The following is a 21602-nucleotide window of genomic DNA, read 5'->3' as shown; positions in this document are numbered from 1 at the left end:
TCACACACTGATGGCTATGCCTTCAGGAGCAATTTGGGGTTAAGTGTCTTGCTCAAGGACACATCGACATGTGACCCGGAGCAGCCGGGGATCCAACCACCGGCCTTCCGATTGACAACCTGCTCTACTCTCTGAGCCACAGCCGCCCCAAATATACCCATAATGCTGTGCAACTCTAACTCTACTTTATCCAGTCCTCTGACACAGTAATGATGTTTACAGGTGCGTTGACCCAGACCGAGGGTCGATGCTACAGCTTTTTTTGTCTTCTTTTAGTAGAAGATACTGTTTTCACACGGAAACGACTCGCAGCGAACGCCAGAACATCCATTAACCCCGCGTGCCGCTCTGCTTCTAATCAGTGCTGTGAGCTGATGTGGGGAACATTTAAATGCAAATCGCCCTGATTAAAGCGTTCTGGCTGTACAGAAATGAACAGGTAATGAACCTGCTCAGTATTAGCGGAGGCCCAGAGGGTTACAACCTCTATTACAGAGCGTAATCACAGAACAGCTCTCTTTCACGGAACAGCGGATGATTGTCTCCTGGATGAAGGTGACCAAACATTCCACTAAATCACACCAATGTGGGAATCTACAAGTACTACTGGTTAGAGTGGTTGGTCCTCTCATGTTCTATCTGCATCGGACCCTGCCAGGGTCTTACTGGGAGGGTCTTACTGGGAGGGGTCTTACTGAGAGGGTCTTACTGGGAGGGTCTTACTGAGAGGGGTCTTACAGGGAGGTGTCTTCCTGGGAGGGGTCTTACTGGGAGGGTCTTACTGGGAGGGTCTTACTGGGAGGGTCTTACAGGGAGGGTCTTACTGGGAGGGGTCTTATTTGGAGGGTTTTACTGGGAGGGTCTTACTGGGAAGGTCTTTCTGGGAGGGTCTTACTGAGAGGGGTCTTACTGGGAGGGTCTTACAGGGAGGGTCTTACTGGGAGGGGTCTTATTTGGAGGGTTTTACTGGGAGGGTCTTACTGGGAGGGTCTTACTGGGAAGGTCTTTCTGGGAGGTCTTACTGGGAGGGTCTTACTGCGAGGGGTCTTACTGGGAGGGTCTTACTGGGAAGGTCTTTCTGGGAGGGTCTTACTGGGAGGGTCTTACTTGAAGGTCTCACTGGGAGGGTTTTACTGGGAGGGGTCTTATTTGGAGGGTTTTACTGGGAGGGTCATACTGGGAGGGTCTTACTGGGAGGAGTCTTACTGGGAGGGGTCTTACTGGGAGGGTTTTACTGGGAGGGTCATGCTGCGAGGGTCTCACTGGGAGGGTCTTACTGCGAGGGTCTTACTGGGAGGGTCTTACTTGAAGTGTCTTACTGGGAGGGTCTTACTTGGAGGGTCTCACTGGGAGGGGTCTCACTGGGAGGGTTTTACTGGGAGGGTCTTACTGGGAGGGGTCTTACTTGGAGGGTCTTACTGGGAGGGTCTTAATTGGAGGGTCTTACTTGGAGGGTCTTACTGGGAGGGTCTTACTGCGAGGGTCTCACTGGGAGGGGTCTTACTTGGAGGATCTTACTGGGAGGGTCTTTCTGGGAGGGTCTTACTTGGAGGGTTTTACTGGGAGGGTCTTACTTGGAGGGTCTTACTGGGAGGGTCATACTTGGAGGGTTTCACTGGGAAGGTCTTACTTGGACTTGGAGGGTCTTAATGGGAGGGTCTTACTGGGAGGGTCTTACTTGGAGGGTCTTACTTGGACTTGGAGGGTCTTACTGGGAGGGTCTTACTTGGAGGGTCTTACTTGGACTTGGAGGGTCTTACTGGGAGTAAGTGATATGATTATTAGATGTGATTATTAGATATTGTACATTACAACCAGATTTACTTAGATTGCTCAACATGCTAGCCGTCCATCCAATCTGGTCAAAGAGGGCAGCCAGCGTTCAGGACTCTGAACATGTTTGTGGGTTTTAAGAAAACTTTAAAGAATACAGGTTATGTTCTCGTTAATAACAGCCTAATATAAGATGAAGGCACTCATGGTGCTTCAAATGGGATTTGCAGCAAATGTAGCACTAAATAAAAATGTGAGCTAATCAAAGCTTATCATATCCCAGATCAACCTGTTCTCTAACAAACTGCCTCCATACTCTTTATTACAGTCTAATTTATCTTTCATATTGTAATATAGTTTGGGCGAGTACTTTTCCTACAAACCTTCATCAAATTTTAGTTCTCCAAAAACGTTTTGTGATGATTACAACTCGATCAGAGTCACACATCTCCTCTGCTCCTCTATTTCACAAACTCCAGATTCTTACTATTTATGATATCAATATTTCTCAAATATGTGTTTTTTTATTTATAAGATACTTTCTGGTGGAAATATTCCTGAGCAGTTCATCCTCCTGAATGTCTCACTAGTAGAGGTACATTTTCCATAAGATTTAGGGTAACCAAATTATGGAGTAGCCTTTCACATCTATCAAAAACCTGTTCATCTGTCAAATGTTTCAAAAGTCGCTTAAAGGGTCATTTAATTGCTGTTTTGTAATTGAAAAAATTAAAAGTTTTGTAGCCTGTTCTCAAGGTAATGATTATTTTTGTTTCAGGAGCTAAACATTCACAGCACAGCAAAATGCAGCTTTAAAGTAAAAAAGTAGGAGTTTGGCATACAGTTAAAATCACTCAGAGATGTTCAGCAACTGATGTGTTCGCCTCATCTAAATCAGCAGACATATTACCCACACTGCATATATGCATTTCTTCAGTTCTCTCATTTCATGTGAGCCATAACTCATCAGCAAAAAGCTTCCACCGGTCAGAAATCTGGTGCAGGAGGACTTCCTCCATCAGCATCACCATCAGCTTTGACATGATCTGACTCAACTAAAGATAGTCTTCCTGTGTTCGGGTTGGATTACAAGCACAGAACAGATCTCTCCATTCAAAGTGCTCCAGGGCTGAACTGCAAACACTGTGATGAACCCAACTAACAATTCTTTAGGGCTGCATACAAAGCAGCTGCTCTCTTCTCACGTGAATCAAAATAAGAAGGATTCTGTCATGGTCTGGCTGTGCCAGAGGACATTGGCCTTGTTTCCTTTTTGTTTAGATCTTGTGTTCCTCCTTTTAGTCTATTAGTTCTGTATTAGTGATTTTGGTTTTCTTGGATTTGGGTTTTCTGTTATTTTGTCTGCATTGTAGTGTTTCCTGTTATAGTTTGAAATTCAATCCTCCTGTGTCATGTCATGTTTTACTTCCTACCTTTGTTTGTTTTCCCGTCTTTTTTGTGATTGTCTGCCCCGCCCTGATTTGTTCCACCTGTGTCTAATCATCCTGCCCTCCTTGTGTATTTAAAGGGACTATTTGTAACTTTGAGGAATGCTTGTTAACAGCGACACCTGTGGCCGTTAAGTCAACAAAAGTCAGCGTCCTGTTGCTTGCACTTGTGCTTGTGCTCGCTCTAAATAGACATGAACGAGCATCGCTCAAAACAGTGAGGCGACACACGTCAGCTAAAACCACAATATCACTCTATATTTCAGCTGCTTGGCAGGAATGTTAGCTGACCAGACGGAGGTCTCTCCATGAATCACTGCTGATCCTAGTGTTGGATTTTCCTGCCTCAGCGTCGGTGCCGGGGCTGAGGCAGGAAGAGAAACGTTATCGCCTCCCGACCGCAGCCGGAGTGAACAGGGAGACACCGGCACCCGGTCGGACACGATAACGTTTCTCGCTGCGGAACTTCTTAAGATTATGGTTTTAAAGGTGGACCCAAACGCAGAGAGATCCAGCAAGCAGGTGAATTCAACAAAAAGCGAGCTTTTAATTGTAAAGCTGGTGGAACAAAACAAAGTTGACAAAAACAAAAGCAGAGTCCAGATCCAAGGAAACAACAAAGTACAAATGAAACACACCAAAAACTAAACTGGGAACATGGCAGGAGTGACGAGTAAAACGAGAGACAAGGCGAACCAGGCAGGAACGACAACGAACTGACAAAGACAGAGGGGAACACAGAGACTTAAATACACAAGGAGGGCAGGATGATTAAACACAGGTGGAACAAATGAAATGAAATCACTAATACAGAACTAATAGACTAAAAGGAGGAACACAAGATCTAAACAAAGAGGAAACAAGTCAAATGTCCTCTGGCACAGCCAGACCATGACAGAATTACTGTTATAAAAGTATATATATATACAGTATATATATATATATATATATATATATATATATAATTATTATTATTATTTTTTTTTTTTCTTTCCTAAAAGTACATTATAAAGGAATGATGGGTTACACACAGTTCTAATCTGACTATGAGTGTGTGACCTGTCCTGTCCTCTGTTTTGACTGTTTTCTTATGGCCAACACCTCACCAGCTGAGTGTTAGTGTGCTTTATTCTATTCATCGTTCCAACCTTGTGGTCAGTCCTGCAGGGACGGACTGAAAATTAAAACAGCCCTGGACAATGAAAGTTGGACCAGCGAACCATATCGCCACGCTATACAAGAATAAAAGTAATGTGATTACTAAAAGCTGAAGTAGGCGAGATTGGAGCAAAAATTATTTTAAAAAGTTATTTTTATAAAACGATCGCTATATCCTGACAGTAGTGCATGAGACAGGTAACCTGAGAAAAATCATGTTCCTCTCTGTCCTCTGTGTCCTCCGGTGTCCCTCCGGTGCTCCTAACAGCATCTGCAAGATTTCACAGACCGGAGGAAAACAAGCAGTAAGAGTTGATCTGAGGTCTACTGTCCAGCTGCCGTCTATGAGAGCCAGCTGTCAATCACTCGCAAACTCCGACCAAACGATCAAACTAGACAGCGCTGATCAAATATGAATCAATATTCTGTTACTATAATGTCTATTTCTCTCCTCATATGTTTTCATAATCATCTTGTTGTGCACGGTTTAGCTGTAAAATGACAAAGTTTGTGACTTTGGTGAAGTCAATGGTGAAGTCAATCTGGTGAAGGAACGCCAAAATCCGGTCACATGACCAGAGCACAGCCAATAGGAATGCTCTCTCTCTCTCTGAAATGACCTGTGATTGGTCAAAGTCTCCCGCCACGGGCTAGACTTTTTAAAGCCTGAAAACAGAGCCATGAGGAGGAGCAGAAGTGTTCTATTTAAATGGTTCATATATTGTTACACTTTGTTTTGCTCTTTTTTTACTATGTTAGCTGATGCTTCTTGTTTTTTGCTCTATCCCCTTTGCTGCTGTACACTGCAAATGTCCCCACTGCGGGACCAATAAAGGAATATCTTATATTATCTTATCTTAAGTCTAGTTATCTCTCAGAACACTTGAATTACAATATGCTGAAAGGTTATTATGGAATTTTTGCCCAATGATGCCAAAAAATATACTGCCTACTGCCACTTTAAATTAACCATCATAATTTCTAGAATAATACATGAAACTTTTATAATATGATAATGGTTATTTACATCACGTCAGATCAGAATTTATAGCAATGTTGCTGTGAGGTGAATAATACAGTACATGTAAGGGATAATGCCCGACGAGGTCTCCATTAACTTCTAATCTTCAACACCTTGAAGGGCATTATCCCGCTTATACTGTACCTACACTTATACCATATGCAAAGCAAACAAAAAAAAGACCATTCATTTATATTTTAATATATAAATTACTAGTTCTGCCTTATTATAACAATATAAGCATTATATTATTATATTACATGCATTTGTAGGGGGTTCAGTGACCCCCCCTGAACCAACGCAAACTGCACCTGTGGTTCTGTTGTTGTTTGATAAAGAGAGAAAGTAGAGATAAGTATCCCACTAGTGTAAAATAACATGCCGGCGTGGGTTGGTTTTCCTCCCTCCCCCGCCGCCACCGATATATATAGGCTATACATACTGTATATATCAATGTAGTCTTGTGCCTACCACTTCAGCTGCAAAACCTTCACTGGTCTCCAAATGCTGTGGTCCTGTATTAACTCTGCTGCTACTCTAATAGTCCTCCTGCTGCCACCGGCAGCACTAGATGCATCCATTCGACATTTTTCAGCAGTTACATACTGGACTTCTATTTCTGGGGATTTCAACTTCAGTGAGTCAGCGACAGTCAACTACTAGCTCCATCAGTGTTAACGTGACGTTGTTTCAACACTAATGGTGAAGGAGCAGGTGGAGCCACAGGACGCAGCCAGGTTAACAGAAGATGACAGTCACCCCGGACCTCGTTGTGCCAGACAGCTCCCTACACTGGGTCAGTTACTACTGTAATACTAAAGCTGCAGGTCCTCCAGATGGGCAGTCCCACCCTTCAGTCCTGCCTTAAAAATAGTAGTTTAATTGAATGTATAGTTATGTCACCACTTGCCTTGATCCAGATCATACTCCTCCATGGTACTGACAAAGTGAGGTCTGGAGTAGAAGTTATGCGGGCCCGGTTGCTGGAGGCCCCCCAGGCTGAAGAGGCTTCGCTCATTGGTGGCGCAGCAGGAAAAGGCCCTCCGGCTTGGGATGCAGGAGTAGCGTGTCCAGCTCTTCATCTCCAGGTCAAAAGCCTCCAACGCCGTCACCGGCATCTTCCCCTGACGACCACCTGGAGGAGGCAGGAGAATGTTCAGGTACAGGGTCAAGACACATTTCTGATGATATCAAGGCTTTACGTGTCCACAGAGCTTAGACATGTTAAAATCTACTGGGAATATGATCTGGTAATAACCTGCTGGATCACTACATTTAGTTGTTACAAGCAGCCGTACTTCACTCAAGATTATATCAGCAACAGATCATACCTTTCCAGGAATATTAGTCTGTGGTTCTGCTTGACACTGCTTGTCTTTGTTTTCCCTTTCCTGTTTCTTTTCATAGCTTTTTAATCCCATGCCTCTGTCAGTCAGAGTTTCCTTGACATTTACGTTGAAGCCTGACAAGCGTGCATGCCAGCGCCGGGACCACATTTCATTTAAGACTGAAAGCAGAGTGCAGCAGCAGGGTGCTCCCCTAGGACGCCTACAAGTTCTTTACTTTCACAGATCATAACTTAACCTTGTAAAATCTAACAGCAAGGGGAAGGTAAAGTGGTGTGAGAGAGAGAGAGAGAGAGAGAGAGAGAGAGAGAGCATATGAGAATGTCAATGATGGAGAAAAGAGAGGCGAGGCTGAGACCAGTCAGACGAGTGTTGAGAGTAAAAAAAAAGTCAAAGAGGGGAAGGAGGGTGAAATGGAAGAGGTAACGAGAGAAGAAGACGATGAAGAAGAAAGAGGCAGAATGAGGTAGAAGATGGGAAAATGAGACAGTGACACAGAGAAATTTGTGAAAAAAGTAATAGAGGGAAGAGAATGTGGAGGAGTGAGAGAAGAAAGAGGCAGAGGGTCAACAGGAGTAGGCAGGGTGGCACGGAGATCGATAGCGGCAGCGAGACAAAGAGTCGACCTGAGTGGGAAGCTTCAGAGTCAGAGAGGTGTGAGAGAAAGATCTGTTGATTATAATATACATGTTCAGTATACTGAGGCATTGAAAACCACACTGACAATATAATTAACTATACGCAGTATGTAGCTACAGTATACTGTATATTCTGTAGGACTTTCTCTATCGTAAAAAGAGAAACTGTGCTGCTCCATTGATGGAATAAGTCAGTAGCCGACCAAAAGTACCAAGTCATTTGTTTAACTGACAGAACTAACAGAGAAAAATGATGAAGAAAAGCCACATTTATTTTCAAATGAGTGTACCATTATAAGGGGGGCTAAACCCAGAGACATTTGGGCCACTCCATGTTTAAGCTATTTTGGTTTGCTGTAATCTGATTGGACGCTCTTTAATAAATAATCTGACATTTTGGGAAAATGACTTTGAGTTTGATGAGACCATTGATACCGCTCACTACCAATCAAGCTAGGGCCAGGAGTAGGGATGCATCGATACCACCTTTTTTCAGACCGAGTACAAGTACTGACATTTGGGTACTCGCCGATACCGAGTACCGATACGAGTACTTCTCTGTGCCAAAAAACCCTCGTTAACGGCCAGCTGGAGGGTGTGAGCGACACACGGCAGGCTGGGGAGTCCTGCATACGAGGCGGTGCGCCGCGACCGGCCCTAGGACGCATACAGAGCCACCGCCCTCCCCCCCGCTGGGGAAATCCCACCAAAACCTGGTTTACCTGCAGCCGCAGTACAGATCATTACCTATTTTATTCTATTTTATTAAAATGTCATTATTTTAATAAAATCTGCTTTTTTTTGTAATTTCAATTTTTTAACTTTTTTTTATTTTTATTGTTATTTTTATTTCCTTGTATTTTATTTATCTTTTATTATCTTAAATACCGATTTTGTATTGCTTTCTTATTCAGTGAACTTTTAGATTGGTTGTTTTGGTGTGCATTAGTCTCTAAATCCATTTTTAACATTCTACATTTTTGTCAATTGTCTGTACAGCACTTTGAATTGCATTTGACTTGTTTGAAAGGTGCTATATAAATAAAGCTTGATTGATGGATTTAATAGACTGAGCTAGTTTTTAATTCTGCACACCACAAACAGCTCTCCTCTGCACCTTTATAGACTGGTTTTACTGTATTCTACAAACAATGTACAGCTTTATTCTGCACTTTAGTCCATTTAAAAAAAAACAACAACTCTCTACCTCAGTTCTTGTCCCGCATTATATTCAATATTTGACATTTCTTATTCCCCTGGTCTCTATATCTCCTATATTTTATTATCCAGCACTATATCACTTCTTGAACTATATTCACATTTTTAATAGTCCCGTATCTCAGTTGTTACCCTGCACTATATTCATCTTTAACAGTTCTCTTCATCTCCTGGTATTTTTATATCTGGTATATTTTTTATACTTTGTACTACTTACTTGTGCCTTTTTACTAATATGTTTGCACTATGGAACTGTGATGCTGGATGATGCACTCCCCCAACACTATCATTAGGTTGGTAGACAGGTAGGTAGACAGGTAGACAGGTAGAAAGTCCGTCCCTTCAGGCCTCCCTCCAAAGACACTCCCCTAACATTATCAGTAGGTAGGTAGACAGGTAGGTAGACAGGTAGACAGTCCGTCCCTTCAGTCCTCCCTCCAAAGACACTCCCCCAACACTATCATTAGGTAGGTAGGTAGACAGTTAGGTAGACAGGTAGGTAGGTAGACCGGTAGGTAGGTAGACAGGTAGGTAGACAGTTAGGTAGACAGGTAGGTAGGTAGACCGGTAGGTAGGTAGACAGGTAGGTAGACAGTTAGGTAGACAGGTAGGTAGGTAGACCGGTAGGTAGGTAGACAGTTAGGTAGACAGGTAGGTAGGTAGACCGGTAGGTAGGTAGACAGGTAGGTAGACAGGTAGACAGTCCGTCCCTTCAGTCCTCCCTCCACCGACACTCCCCCAACATTATCATTATGGACGTAAACAACCAACATGGCTGCTGTGGGTTAGGGTCAGTTAAATGATTGGACGGTTTATTACAGTCCTGACAGCCACAGATGCCAGATTTTTTTTTCTTTTTTTGTCAGAGCATATGATTTATTGATTGCTGTCGGGATGCAAAGAGAATTTCAATAAATACAACTAAAATGTTTTTGGAGAAGATTACCAACTCTAGCTTTAAGTTCTTAAATTTGACTCATTTAGCGGCTGGCTGATTAGCTAGCTACCTTGCTAATTCCACCATGCCTTCATGCTACACTGGTTACAGAAAATGAGGCCAAATGAGCAGTTGGCCAGCAGCCCACTGTTGGGCTCATGTTGCCATGGTTGCATCTAAAGTGGGTTGGAAAAACGATAGACACGACCGTGCTCTGATCATGGATGTTCTTAGAATACGTCCATGGTTCTGATGCCAGAAGTGGGTTTGATTGCATCCTGTCCGGTCCGTCGGGTCCGGTCCTGTCCTGTCCTGTCCAGTCCTGTCGTGTCCTGTCTGGTCCTGTCCTGTCCTATTTGAATTGTTTTGACTTGAATTTTATAATTCACAGTCAGCAGGTGAAATACTGTTTTCTCTTTGTGTTCTTACAGGCTGTAAAGCTTATTGTTACAATAATATATCTGCTGTTCCTGCTGTAGCTGTACCAGATGAAGGTACGGATGCTGGCTGGTATAAACAGTGACCATTTCTGATTTATCTGCAGTTAACTGACACATAGCTTCAGTAGTAAGAAGAGCTTCAGGGAGTGAAGAGATCTGTCTTTGTGGTACCTCCTTATCTGTCTTTGCAGCTGCAGAAGGGTGGCGTTACAATAAAGGTCCCATATCGTGCTCATTTTCAGGTTCATGCTTGTATTTTGGGTTTCTACTAGAACATGTTTAGATGCTTTAATGTTAAAAAAACACATTATTTCTCTCATATTGCTGTCTGAATGTACCTGTATTTACCCTCTGTCTGAAACACTCCGTTTTAGTGCATTTCAACGGAATGGCAACGGAATTGCGTTGCTAGGCAACAGTTTGGGTCCATGTTTACTTCCTTTCAGCTGATGTTATTTACATACACTGCAACAGGAAACAAACTGGGATACATTCTGAATTTTTATGTTTAAAACTGTGTAATGGTCTAAATATTGTAGATTTGTGACATCACAAATGGACAGAAATCCGTAACAGCTTGTTTCAAACACACAATTTCTGAATACAGGCTCTATGTGTTTCTTCGTATTTCATTTTGATAGTTTAACAGTATTTATATATAGCACTTAAACCTGCTGTATAATATAAAAGACATGAAAATCTCACTTTTTACAATATGGGACCTTTAATATATATCCCACATTCCTTCATTCAAGATACTCACGAAATAAAGGAAATACTGTATCTGTGTTTATGTGCATCTTTTTATTACTCAGAATAACTTTTGATCCTTTTGATCAGTCTTGACTTGTTGACAGCCTCTTTTCAGTTGCACTTCTGTGCTGATTACCAGCCCTGACACCACAACAAAATCACACACACACACACACACACACACACACACACACACACACACACACAATTTTGAAGCAGTATGAAGCCTGAGGAGTTACTTATGTCAAATGCCAGTAAGTCTGCTGCTGTCTGGGAACACAGCATTTAAATCAAAGGGGGGTTCAGGCACCCACTGATCCAAACTGAAGAAGCAGCATGAATTTATAAGGCACGGTAAACTTTACAGCACGTAAACAGGCATTATATTTACACAACATGACAGAGAGAGAAACAGAGGGATACATAATGACTTGGCTCTTATCACTGAATCATGTTTATCATATTTTTATTTTAGGTTTGGTTTCAGAGAAGAAGTCTTGCTGCTCTTCCACTAACTCCACTGATGATGCACTTATAAACAGTAGCTGTCCAGCACTAATCTAAACTAGCACAGTGCTGCAGAGGTCACACCAGAAAGCACTTCCTTTAATGCCAGGCAAAAACCCCCACCGACTCCGACAGCGCTGTCAGGAGCAAAGCTGAGGCCATGTGCTACAATTACAACGACACTGTTAATGTTCTTTGTAGTGTGACAGTCCCTGAGATTTTAACTCCCCTGTTGGTAATAAAAAAACAACACTACAATCTCCCAGTAAGACTTGAGACTAGACGGGTATGACTATAAATCAAATAATCAAAAGTACAACGGCGTAGCTGATGTGTGCTCAACGTCAAAGTTAGCTTAGCACAAAGATTGAAAACAAGGGGAAACACCTAGCCTGGCTCCACCTCTAAGGATGACAAGACAACACATTATATCCTGTTTGTTTATTTCTGTACAAAACAAAGTGTAAAAAACATCAGTTTTCTGTTTTAACGGGGGGTTACGAGCCAAACTGGGCACATGAACTTCCTGGTTTCTGCTTGTTGCCTAGCAACTGCTCAGAGTCAAACCTCTCATCTAACGATTAAGCGCACTTCCCAAAATATCACAGCTTTTATTTAAATTGATAGACATAGGGGGAAAATATTAGCCTTTAATTACAAAATTAGAACTTTGTTAAAGGTCCCATATTGTAAAAAGTGAGACTGCCATGTCTGTTATAGTATAAAGCAGGTTTAAGTGCTTTATAAATACTGTGAAAGTATTGAAACGTTCAATATACGGAGAAATACGCACAGCCCGTATTCAGAAATTGTGTGTTTGAAACAAGCCGTTAGGATTTTTGTCCATTTGTGATGTCACAATTATACAATATTTAGACCATTACACGGTTTTAAACGTAAACATACTAAATGTGTCCTGGTTTATTTCCTGTTGCATTGTATGTGAATGACATCAGCTGGTAGGAAGTAAACATGGACCCAAGCTGTTTCCTAGCAACGCAATTCTGTTGCCATTCCATTGAAATGTGCTATAACGGAGCGTTTCCTTTTAGGGGGTGAATACAGGTATATTCAGACAGACAGTATGAGAAAAATAATGTGTTGTTAGAACATTAAAGCATCTAAACATGTTTTAGTAGAAACCCAAAATAAAAAAAATGCAAGTATGAACCTGAAAATGAGCATGATATGGGACCTTTAAGTACAGTACTTGAGTAAATCTAGTGAATTGTATTCCAATACAGTCAGTTTGCTTATGTTTTCTAAAAGCAGACTACGTGTTGCCAAATGAATGAATATGTTGTGTTGAGAGTCCGCAGCGTGTGGAGATATTCTGCCCCTCCGGTGGAGCGTGGGAGAAAACAGGTTGATATGGAAAGCTGCTCTCTGCTCCAGCTCTCAGGAGGTTACAGCTACTTTGTGCTGAATGTGGACTGTGTTGTCGCTGGTAGCGTGTAGTGAAATGAACTCATCTTTTTGCAAAATGCTTCCGCAGCAAGATGAGATGATCGTACTCTCGCCTTGTGTGATTCCAATTTCTCTCTCAGCAGTTTTTGATCAAGTGTCAATGAGCAGTAACAGCCCCCCCAAAGAGACACAACGAGAACAAACGTAACCTCTGATCATGGTGGAAAATGAGCAGATGACAAGCGTGCTCTGGAGGACAATACAAACACACATTCCTCTTTCTCTCCTACAGAGCAGCTTTTAACTCCAACTCTGTCCTGCTGATCAATACTGTACCAGGACTGGGAGACTCTTCGGACCTGACGGACACAGTCTGTCTTTCCATCAGCTCATTTCACAGCTCTAAAACCGCCAGGCAGCGCCTTTACCACCTCCGACAGCTGAAGAAATTCAGAGTCTCCCTGAGGATCCTTCAGTCTTTCTACTCTGGAGCTGTAGAGAGCATCCTGACAGGAAAAATCCCTGCCTGGTTTGGCAACTGCTCTGTACAGGATAGGAGGGCTCTGCAGAGGGGAGTGCGTTCGGCCACACTCCCCTCTCTGCAGGAACTGTACACCAGGTGGTGCAGAACCAGAGCCTGTAGGATTATAAAGGATCCTCACCACCCAAACATCGGACTGTTCCAGCTGCTGCGGTCAGGCAAACACCTCTCCAGGGCGCCCACCGAGCGCCATATGCTGCCCCCTTATCCATACACGATCACACACACACATAGGGCTACATACAGAGCATACACACACACTCATCACTATTCTATTCACTCACTTATATTTATATTCCATATTGTATAGACCCCTCTCACTGTAAATATTGCCATTGTCCCTACAATTTTTACTACATTTTTTAAATATTTGAATAGTTGATGTTGTTATGCACAATCTCGTGAGCACTGCCACTTTACATTTCACTGCACATCCTGTATGAGTACGGGACAAATAAAACTCTTGAATCTTGAATCTTGAGATAAAGTCACACTGGTGAAAACAGCACAACACTCGCACATCTCTAGACAGGTTCAGTAGGTGTGTGTTCTGCATGAGAGCAACGAAGTATGGCAGCCTGGACCGATTACTACCACAACGTTTAGGGAGAGTCACTATGCCTTTATCTCCTCTGAGTGGGCATCAGAAGACGGTCCCACAACACCAGAGCCTGACGGTCGAGGCACTTCAAAAATGTCATCAGCTAGCGATGTCCTTGAGAAAGGGACAGAACACGTCCTCCACGTCCTCGCTCTACTGATGCTAATCTGAATTTCCCAGGTGATGTCACAGAGACTGTATTAGTAGTGGGATAGAAGAGTAGTTCCACAGGGAGCTTTAAGAAAATATGCTGATGAAAAGGGTGCTGATTTGTTTATTTCATTTTTTTTAAAACATGTTCAATAACATTTCACCATAAAGATGACAGGTGACATTAGCTACAGTTGTACCAAACCACCAGTACTACTGGTAGGTACTAGGTACACAACAGTACTACTGGTAGGTACTAGGTACACAGCAGTACTACAGGTAGGTACTAGGTACACAGCAGTACTACTGGTAGGTACTAGGTACACAGCAGTATTACTGGTAGGTACTAGGTACACCGCAGTATTACTGGTAGGTACTAGGTACACAGCAGTACTACTGCTAGGTACTAGGTACACAGCAGTACTACTGTTAGGTACTAGGTACACAGCAGTACTACTGGTAGGTACTAGGTACACATCAGTATTACTGGTAGGTACTATGTACACAGCGGTATTACTGGTAGGTACTAGGTAGACAGCAGTCAGAAATATGGACTGTCAGAGCAAACGATGGAAAGATGTGTCATTGTTAATAGCGTTCAAAGAAATGCTGAAGTTCATCTGAACAGCGCAGGCTCTCTGGCAGGGATGAAGGAGTCCAGGTTTACTGAGTTTTTAGGTCCCAAAAGGCAGCTGGTGGAACCTGAATCAAACTTCATGGCAATCCATCCAATAGTTGCTGAGACATTTCATCGATGTATGTCACATATTTTACATCTTTTTGATGTTTTGTTAGTTTGTCGACAAATGTCAGTGGTGTCATTTTTAGCCCAAAAGGTTGCATGGCTGTGTGGGCTAGAGGTGAGTCAAACACTGAGAAATTACATGATAAATAAAGAGAGAAATTAGATGATAGAATCTTGTTTCCTACCCATCATGAAGATCTTGTTTCCTCTTACGAAGGGCGTGGCTCCATACCGCGGCGTGGGCATGGAGGTCATCGGCTGCCATTGGTCTTTCTCTGCGTCATAAACCCTCACCAGGGCCTGTGGCATCGTGTCGGCTCCCATACCTCCCAACGCGTACACCTTTCCATCTGCACAGAGACACACGCAAGACACAGTTTTAAAGAGATTATTATAATTCACTCTCTTGGTGCAACAATGTCGTCAACAGACGTTAAATTGAGATGCCGACACCTCTCCAAACAACCGGAGGAAGTGATGCATCGCTGTGGCCTTTCGTCCCGTCATTTCTGGTCTAGCTGTCATGTCTGCTATCTGTCTCATGCGTCCACAGTCATCCAAACAACTTGAAATATTGATGCCCGGGTCTGACAAACTATTTTCACAAGGACACCGCAAACATCCCTTAATACTGCAGTGTCATTGGAATATACAGCACGGGGAAGGGGGAGAGAAAGTGCTGAGCAAGCAGGTGGTACGGGGGGGGGGAGGGGGGGGGGGGGTGGAGGAGGACCATGAGAAAAAAGGAGAGGAAAAATGAGGTGAGGAGAGGAGGAGGAGGAGGACTGGAAGACAAGAGGAGGAGATGACAGTGTTATAGATTAACAGGCCATTAGCACTCTGGAAGTTGTGACAACGTAAATCTGAGGGAAAGAGAGAGAGAGAGAGAGACATAGAGAGATAGAGAGACAGAGAGAGAGAAACAGAAAGAGAGAGAGGGGGTGAGCGTGTCAGTCAGTCACACACTGTGAAGAAAAACGCAATAATAAATCTGTCACTCGGAGTGCAGCTCAACACAAGTGTGATGAGCGGTTATGACAGTAAATCAAATGTTACTGTTGTACATAAAATAAATGACGCGGTAAGGACACTTTCATCCCATAAAGTGTGTCGCAATGCATCTAGGTGGAGAGGCGGGGCAAGGCGGGAACGGAGGAGAATATACATACAGTATACTCCTCGGCTTGTAACCCCTTTTATTTTTTTAAATCACCAGGGAGCTATGTGGGTTGAGCAGAGTGCTAATACTGTAATTGCAAAGGGCCACACTTACCACAATGTAAGCATGCCTGGTGCTGTAATGAGCTGTCTATAAATAGCTTTATATGCCCTGCATTTAGCCTCATTTGTATTTTCACCAGTGGGGAATTAATACAATGACTTTTAATTTGGTAGTTTTTGGTAAGATCTCCTTTATATTACACACGTCTGCGTCTGCGTCTAACATTTCACTCAAAACCCCAAATATCAACCTCACGGAGAAAAATGCAGGTGATCACCAGAGTCAGGATGCTTCACGTTCTGGGGATCATGAATGTCTGTAGAACATTCAGTGCAGAGCCTAAAGGTTCTCTATACGACACCCAGAGCAATAATATATCAACGTATGTAAAGATATAGAGGAGTAATGTCTACCTGAGTCTATGATATCAGCATTAATATATCATCATTAACTATTGTCTATATAAAGATATAGAGGAGTAATGTCTACCTGAGTCTATGATATCAGTATTAATATACCATCAACTATTGTCTATGTAAAGATATAGAGTAATGTTTACCTGAGTCTATATCAGCATTAATATATCATCATCAACTATTGTCTATATAGAGGAGTAATGTCTACCTGAGCAGAGAATGAAGTCTCTCTCTCCCTCTGTGTGTGATTTAATCCCCCCCCGCCCCCCCTTAATCAGAGCTTCTCTGGTCTTTTAGTGCATGTTAGAGCATGTGACTCCACTGACTAGCTCACGGCCGCCACTCTGCGCACTGCTGTCACACGGCGGTTACAGCTGATAGCCCCGTCCCGACCTCGCAGGTCCTCCCCCCCCCAAGGTTAACATTGTTAGCTCTGTTAGCACTGATTGCTGCTAGCCGCCGGCTCAGCCATCGCTATGTTGAGAGCCGTATGGAGGCAACAGAAATGCGCTGAATTCCATATTGAGCACCTTTAATGAAAAGGTATTATAGTTCTATCGGTGTCATTGTAATCATCAGTGGGTGTTGTATCCTGAATGGCCTGGGTGATGTCCTCCTGATGGCTTTCAACTATCTTTCATATCATTTTCATCTTTTGCACAGATGAGCACTTAAATTTGAACAATGAAAAATTATGAAAAAATTGTAACAACGATCTTCTAAACCACCACTTAAGCACAGATAGGGGAGAAAACAAAGGGCTGTCACACTGCTGGAGTACTGGAGTGACAACTGAAAGAGTTATCATCCAAGATGGCGCTAACTACAGCTGCCTCGGCGAGTTGGTGCGCGCTGTTTTTCTTGTTTTTTTTGTTTTTCTTTAGTATTTGGTGAACGTTCACGGATTGTTTTCTCAAGAGAAGAGATCCTTAACCTCAGGGAATCCACCCAATCAGATCTTTTCCCCACTTTTCTGGCCCCTTCAGCGGTAATAATGGACTTTTTGCTTGGTGCTGTGGCCGAGCGGTGAGGCGCAGGAGAGGGAAACAATACCAACCCCCCCCCACCATTTTATTCCAACATTTTTAACTATTCTATCGTTATTTTTACTGCTCAAGTGCACCAACAAACCAAAGCAAATTCCTAGTGTATATCTGATACACCTGATTCTGATTCTGATTCTGAAAGCATGTCGCATTCTAACACGTTCTCATCCCAACTTGTTACATACTGCCGCTTTGTCATGCCCCTTGGCGGCGTCACATGTCACTTTAGGTTTAGGCAACAAAACCACTATAGTTAGGTTTAGGAGAGAACAACATGGTTGGGATTAAAACTACCATGTTTGTTCAGTGAAAATGAGACTGAAGGTTGTGAACACGGGACTCGAACAGCGGCCTCCTGGATGAAAGCCTTGTGTTGTTGGACTGTCAAAATGTCTGTCAGACTAAATTGCTTTTACTTGAGCTTTTACATTTCCAAGGCTCCTTTGTCACAGCAGTTTGATAAGCATTTCCATGTTCAATGAAACGACGACCTGTTTTCACTGAGATTAAATGTAGAAAAAAAGCATTACCATGCCCAGAGGAGAGCTGGGAAAGTTTTCTTTTAAATGCGTTCTATGTGGTACGTTTGGCTTTTATCAGGCAATAAATCACAAGAAGTGGCATGTTCCGACACTTTAGTACTAGATTATTGGTCCAAATATATTAAAGCTCTCTCTTCTTGTGATACGTTATAAGCCCTACTAGTACTGTGCATCATTTCCATTCACATTATTCATTATCAAGGTACAAAAGGAATTTGAACCACCCAGGCCCAATCTATCCCATCCCAGTTTCCACCTAAACACTGACTGTTTATTAATATAATACATACCTGATGATCATAGTGCAGATAGATCATAATCCAAAGAGATCACTACAGATTCAATTTCAAATTACTTGTTGACCACGTCAGACATTAGTCAGGGCGGAAAAAATAACTTTCACCTCTGGTGTGTTTTTATTTCCAGTGCATCTTCCTGTAAAAACATGATAGAATTGACCCTCAGTCAAAGATAGAAGGCAAAAAAACACAGTGGTCCTAGTAGTTAACACATCCTCATACAACGGTTCCAATGATATCTTACCAAAAGTTGTTTAGTTTTTTGTGTGTGTGTTTTCTTACAAATGTCCAGCAACATGAGCGACCAGTGCCCTGCAGTGTTTAGTCAACTAAACTACTTAGTTAGGTGTTAGGAAAACATGGTGGTTCAATGTACTATGGGAGTGTAAACCAACATTGACCTCTGCTTTCAGACAGACATGAACAGGTCTCCTGTGTCTCTGTCTTCTGTGTTAAGAGCTTTGATTTTGTCGTTTTGGTTGAAGAACCTGACTTCATTGCATCCCCCCACTTATGAAGCCAACTATGCCCTTGTAAACGTTTATAAGGGTGCAATTTTGCATACACCAAGAAATACTGGCAGTATGACTTTATGATAAATCTTGAATGTTGGGAGTCGGACTCACCACTCAAAATTCCAGTTTCCAAGGATCCTTGAACCCTGAACTCTGCCCATGGACTCAAGGTTTAAACAGTAACTCTAGGCTACTGTAACCCATGACCTATGACTACGGTGACCAGACGTCCCGGTTTGTCCGGGACGGTCCAGGTTTTAAGCTGACGTGTCCCGAGTCCCGACACATATCTGTAAAACACTCAAATGTCCCGGTTTTCAACAGTCACTAACAAATTCTTCCGGTTTTCACTACAATTAAAATAATAATATTATACTTACATAGACGTTTATCATGTTCCACTCATTAATTAATTTGTGCGCGTGAGATAAGTATACAGAGAGCCAGCACAGCGCACTGCTGCAGTCTCTATAGAGAGTGGTGTTGCGCGTGGTCAAGCTACAATTACGCACGGACACAACAGATATCTACTGATTACATTTAGTGTAGTTTTGATCCACAGAACCCTCCGTGCTTATGTGCACATGAAACGTGTCGTTTTGATTAATTATTCTACACAGTTCCTTCTGCGCATCAACAGGCATTTCTCTCCGCTTATCACTCCCTCAGAACCGGCCGTTCCGTCTTTCACCCAGACGGTGTCTCCATCCTGGACAAAATGTCCTCTGAGCTCCACAATTTTATTTATAATAGCCTGAGACGAAACAAGTTGAAAAATAATGTACGTAGGCCCAGACAACAATACGTTTCCTCTGAGGGAAACTCTCTACAGGACTCCCAAACTGTCAGTGTGTCATGAGGGTGACAGCCCTGTGATTAAAGGGGGAGAAAGTAGTGAATGTGATAAATCGTTATTGTCACTCACAGCCTCTAATGCATCCACCTATAATAATACCTTCTTTCTGATCCCACTCAGTGCTCAAATGCGCCACAGGTGTGCCAAGTTAGCCATCCTGATGAAAACGCCTATGGTTCGTGCATATTAGTGCGTGTATATTAGCGGGTGCCCGTGCGCGTGCATGAACGTGCGGTACACTTGAGTGTCCCGGTTTGGGGGTTTGAAAATATGGTCACCCTATCCTACACACATTACATCATCATGTATACTCTGAACTGGCCTTAAACAGAGATACACAGCAGAGAGGAAACTCAACCTGTTCACAAGTTTGTCCTGATCTGACCACGTGTGATCATGCTTGTGCACGCAGCGGAACACGCGGCGCGTATACCGGACATGCGCACACATGGACACACGCTCTTTTTGGTTTGTTTAGTGTAGTTATTTATTCAGATTAATATAGTGTGTTTTAACCTTTGTTATCTTGTAAATAAATGCTTGTGGAATATACATGCTGGTCTGTTTAATGGTGCATCACAGCGAATGCTGCCAACCTCTGCTATGACAAGAACTACGAAATCCTTCAACTTACTAGATATTGTGATTTTTGGTTATAGTTATTCATTTAATTAGAGTTCCAAATTGATCGTTTAGTATACTTAATGAGATTCATTTTCATGAGACTACATCAATTGGCTATCATTTTCGCTTTGATAAGAAGGATGGACCCCAACAGTAGGACATAAGCCTGGTGGTCCAGAGGATGTCACTGTTGTTTGTGTCCTCAAGCACTGCTGGGTGTGTCTCTCTTTCTCTCTCTCTGCCTCTCTTGGCTGTCGGTGCTTAATTCTAGATGTTTAAATCTGGATCTCCGTCCTCCTTCTGTCTCTCTCTCTCTCCTTCTGTGTCTGTTTCATCCTCCTATCTGTGTGGATGATGTGTTTCAGCTTTGCTTCTTGTGTGTTTGTGTCGTCTGTCCTGTTCCCAGGTCTCCATGGCGGAGAGGAGGTGGTGTTGCTCATGGCGGAGAGGAGGTGGTGTTGTTCATGGCGGAGAGGAGGTGGTGTTGTTCATGGAAGAGAGGAGGTGGTGTTGCTCATGGCGGAGAGGAGGTGGTGTTGCTCATGGCGGAGAGGAGGTGGTGTTGTTCATGGCGGAGAGGAGGTGGTGTTGCTCATGGCGGAGAGGAGGTGGTGTTGTTCATGGCGGAGAGGAGGTGGTGTTGTTCATGGAAGAGAGGAGGTGGTGTTGCTCATGGCGGAGAGGAGGTGGTGTTGCACATGGCGGAGAGGAGGTGGTGTTGTTTGTGGTGGAGAGGAGGTGGTGTTGCTCATGGCGGAGAGGAGGTGGTGTTGTTCATGGCGGAGAGGAGGTGGTGTTGCTCATGGCGGAGAGGAGGCGGTGTTGCTCAGGCTCCATCTGTTTGGAGACACCTGGAAGCTGCTCCTGGATAAATCTCTTCATACATGTTCATATTCTATGTATCAATTTTGCCATATGGATCATCTATGTTATAATTGTATTATGTTGGTCGTTTCTGTACTATTGCACGTCTGAGAGAGCAATCCCTCCTCCGAGGGGAGTTATTCCTCATCTGAAGCGAGGGTCATAAAGGACAGAGGGTGCCGTATGCTGTACAGATAGTAAACCTCTTTGTTTATGTTTTCATTTGTGATATAGTGGGTTATATAAAATGTGTGATACAATCCCTGTCCGCCCACACTGTCACCTGTAGACCTGCAGCCTCTCACCTGTACTGTGAGCGTATGTTTCTGTCTGCATGTGAGCTCTCGTCTTTTGGCCGCGCCGCGCTCTAATCATGTGCAATCTCCTCTAATTACAGACACCCCGCTTTATTCTCTGCCCGTAACCCCGGGAGACTCCATGGCAACCACAGCGTATAACCTACACACTGTTATTATGGGCTGGCTGTTTGCTGCTTTGTGAACAAAATCTGAGCCACCGCTCAAAGCCAGACCAC

The 21602-nt window shown here is 43.2% G+C and overlaps 1 protein-coding gene and 1 long non-coding RNA gene across 2 annotated transcripts in view; one reads left to right on the top strand and one right to left on the bottom strand.

Moving 5' to 3' along the window:
- The window catches only part of LOC141771947 (uncharacterized), a 313743-nt gene that overhangs the window by 113842 nt on the left and 178299 nt on the right, over nt 1-21602 (top strand). The gene's annotated exons all lie outside the window — the stretch shown is intronic.
- The window catches only part of klhdc8b (kelch domain containing 8B), a 211998-nt gene that overhangs the window by 41683 nt on the left and 148713 nt on the right, over nt 1-21602 (bottom strand). The window contains exons 4-5 of the mRNA XM_074642491.1: nt 14869-15033; nt 6311-6535 (exon numbers count right to left, since the gene is read on the bottom strand). Of these exons, the coding sequence (XP_074498592.1) occupies nt 6311-6535; nt 14869-15033 (390 nt within the window). The remainder of the gene's footprint in view (nt 1-6310; nt 6536-14868; nt 15034-21602) is intronic.

Source organism: Sebastes fasciatus, chromosome 8 (genome assembly GCF_043250625.1).
Source record: "Sebastes fasciatus isolate fSebFas1 chromosome 8, fSebFas1.pri, whole genome shotgun sequence".
Lineage (NCBI taxonomy): Eukaryota > Metazoa > Chordata > Actinopteri > Perciformes > Sebastidae > Sebastes > Sebastes fasciatus.
Note: the sequence above shows the minus strand (reverse complement) of the source record. Positions and strands in the feature narration are given on the sequence as shown.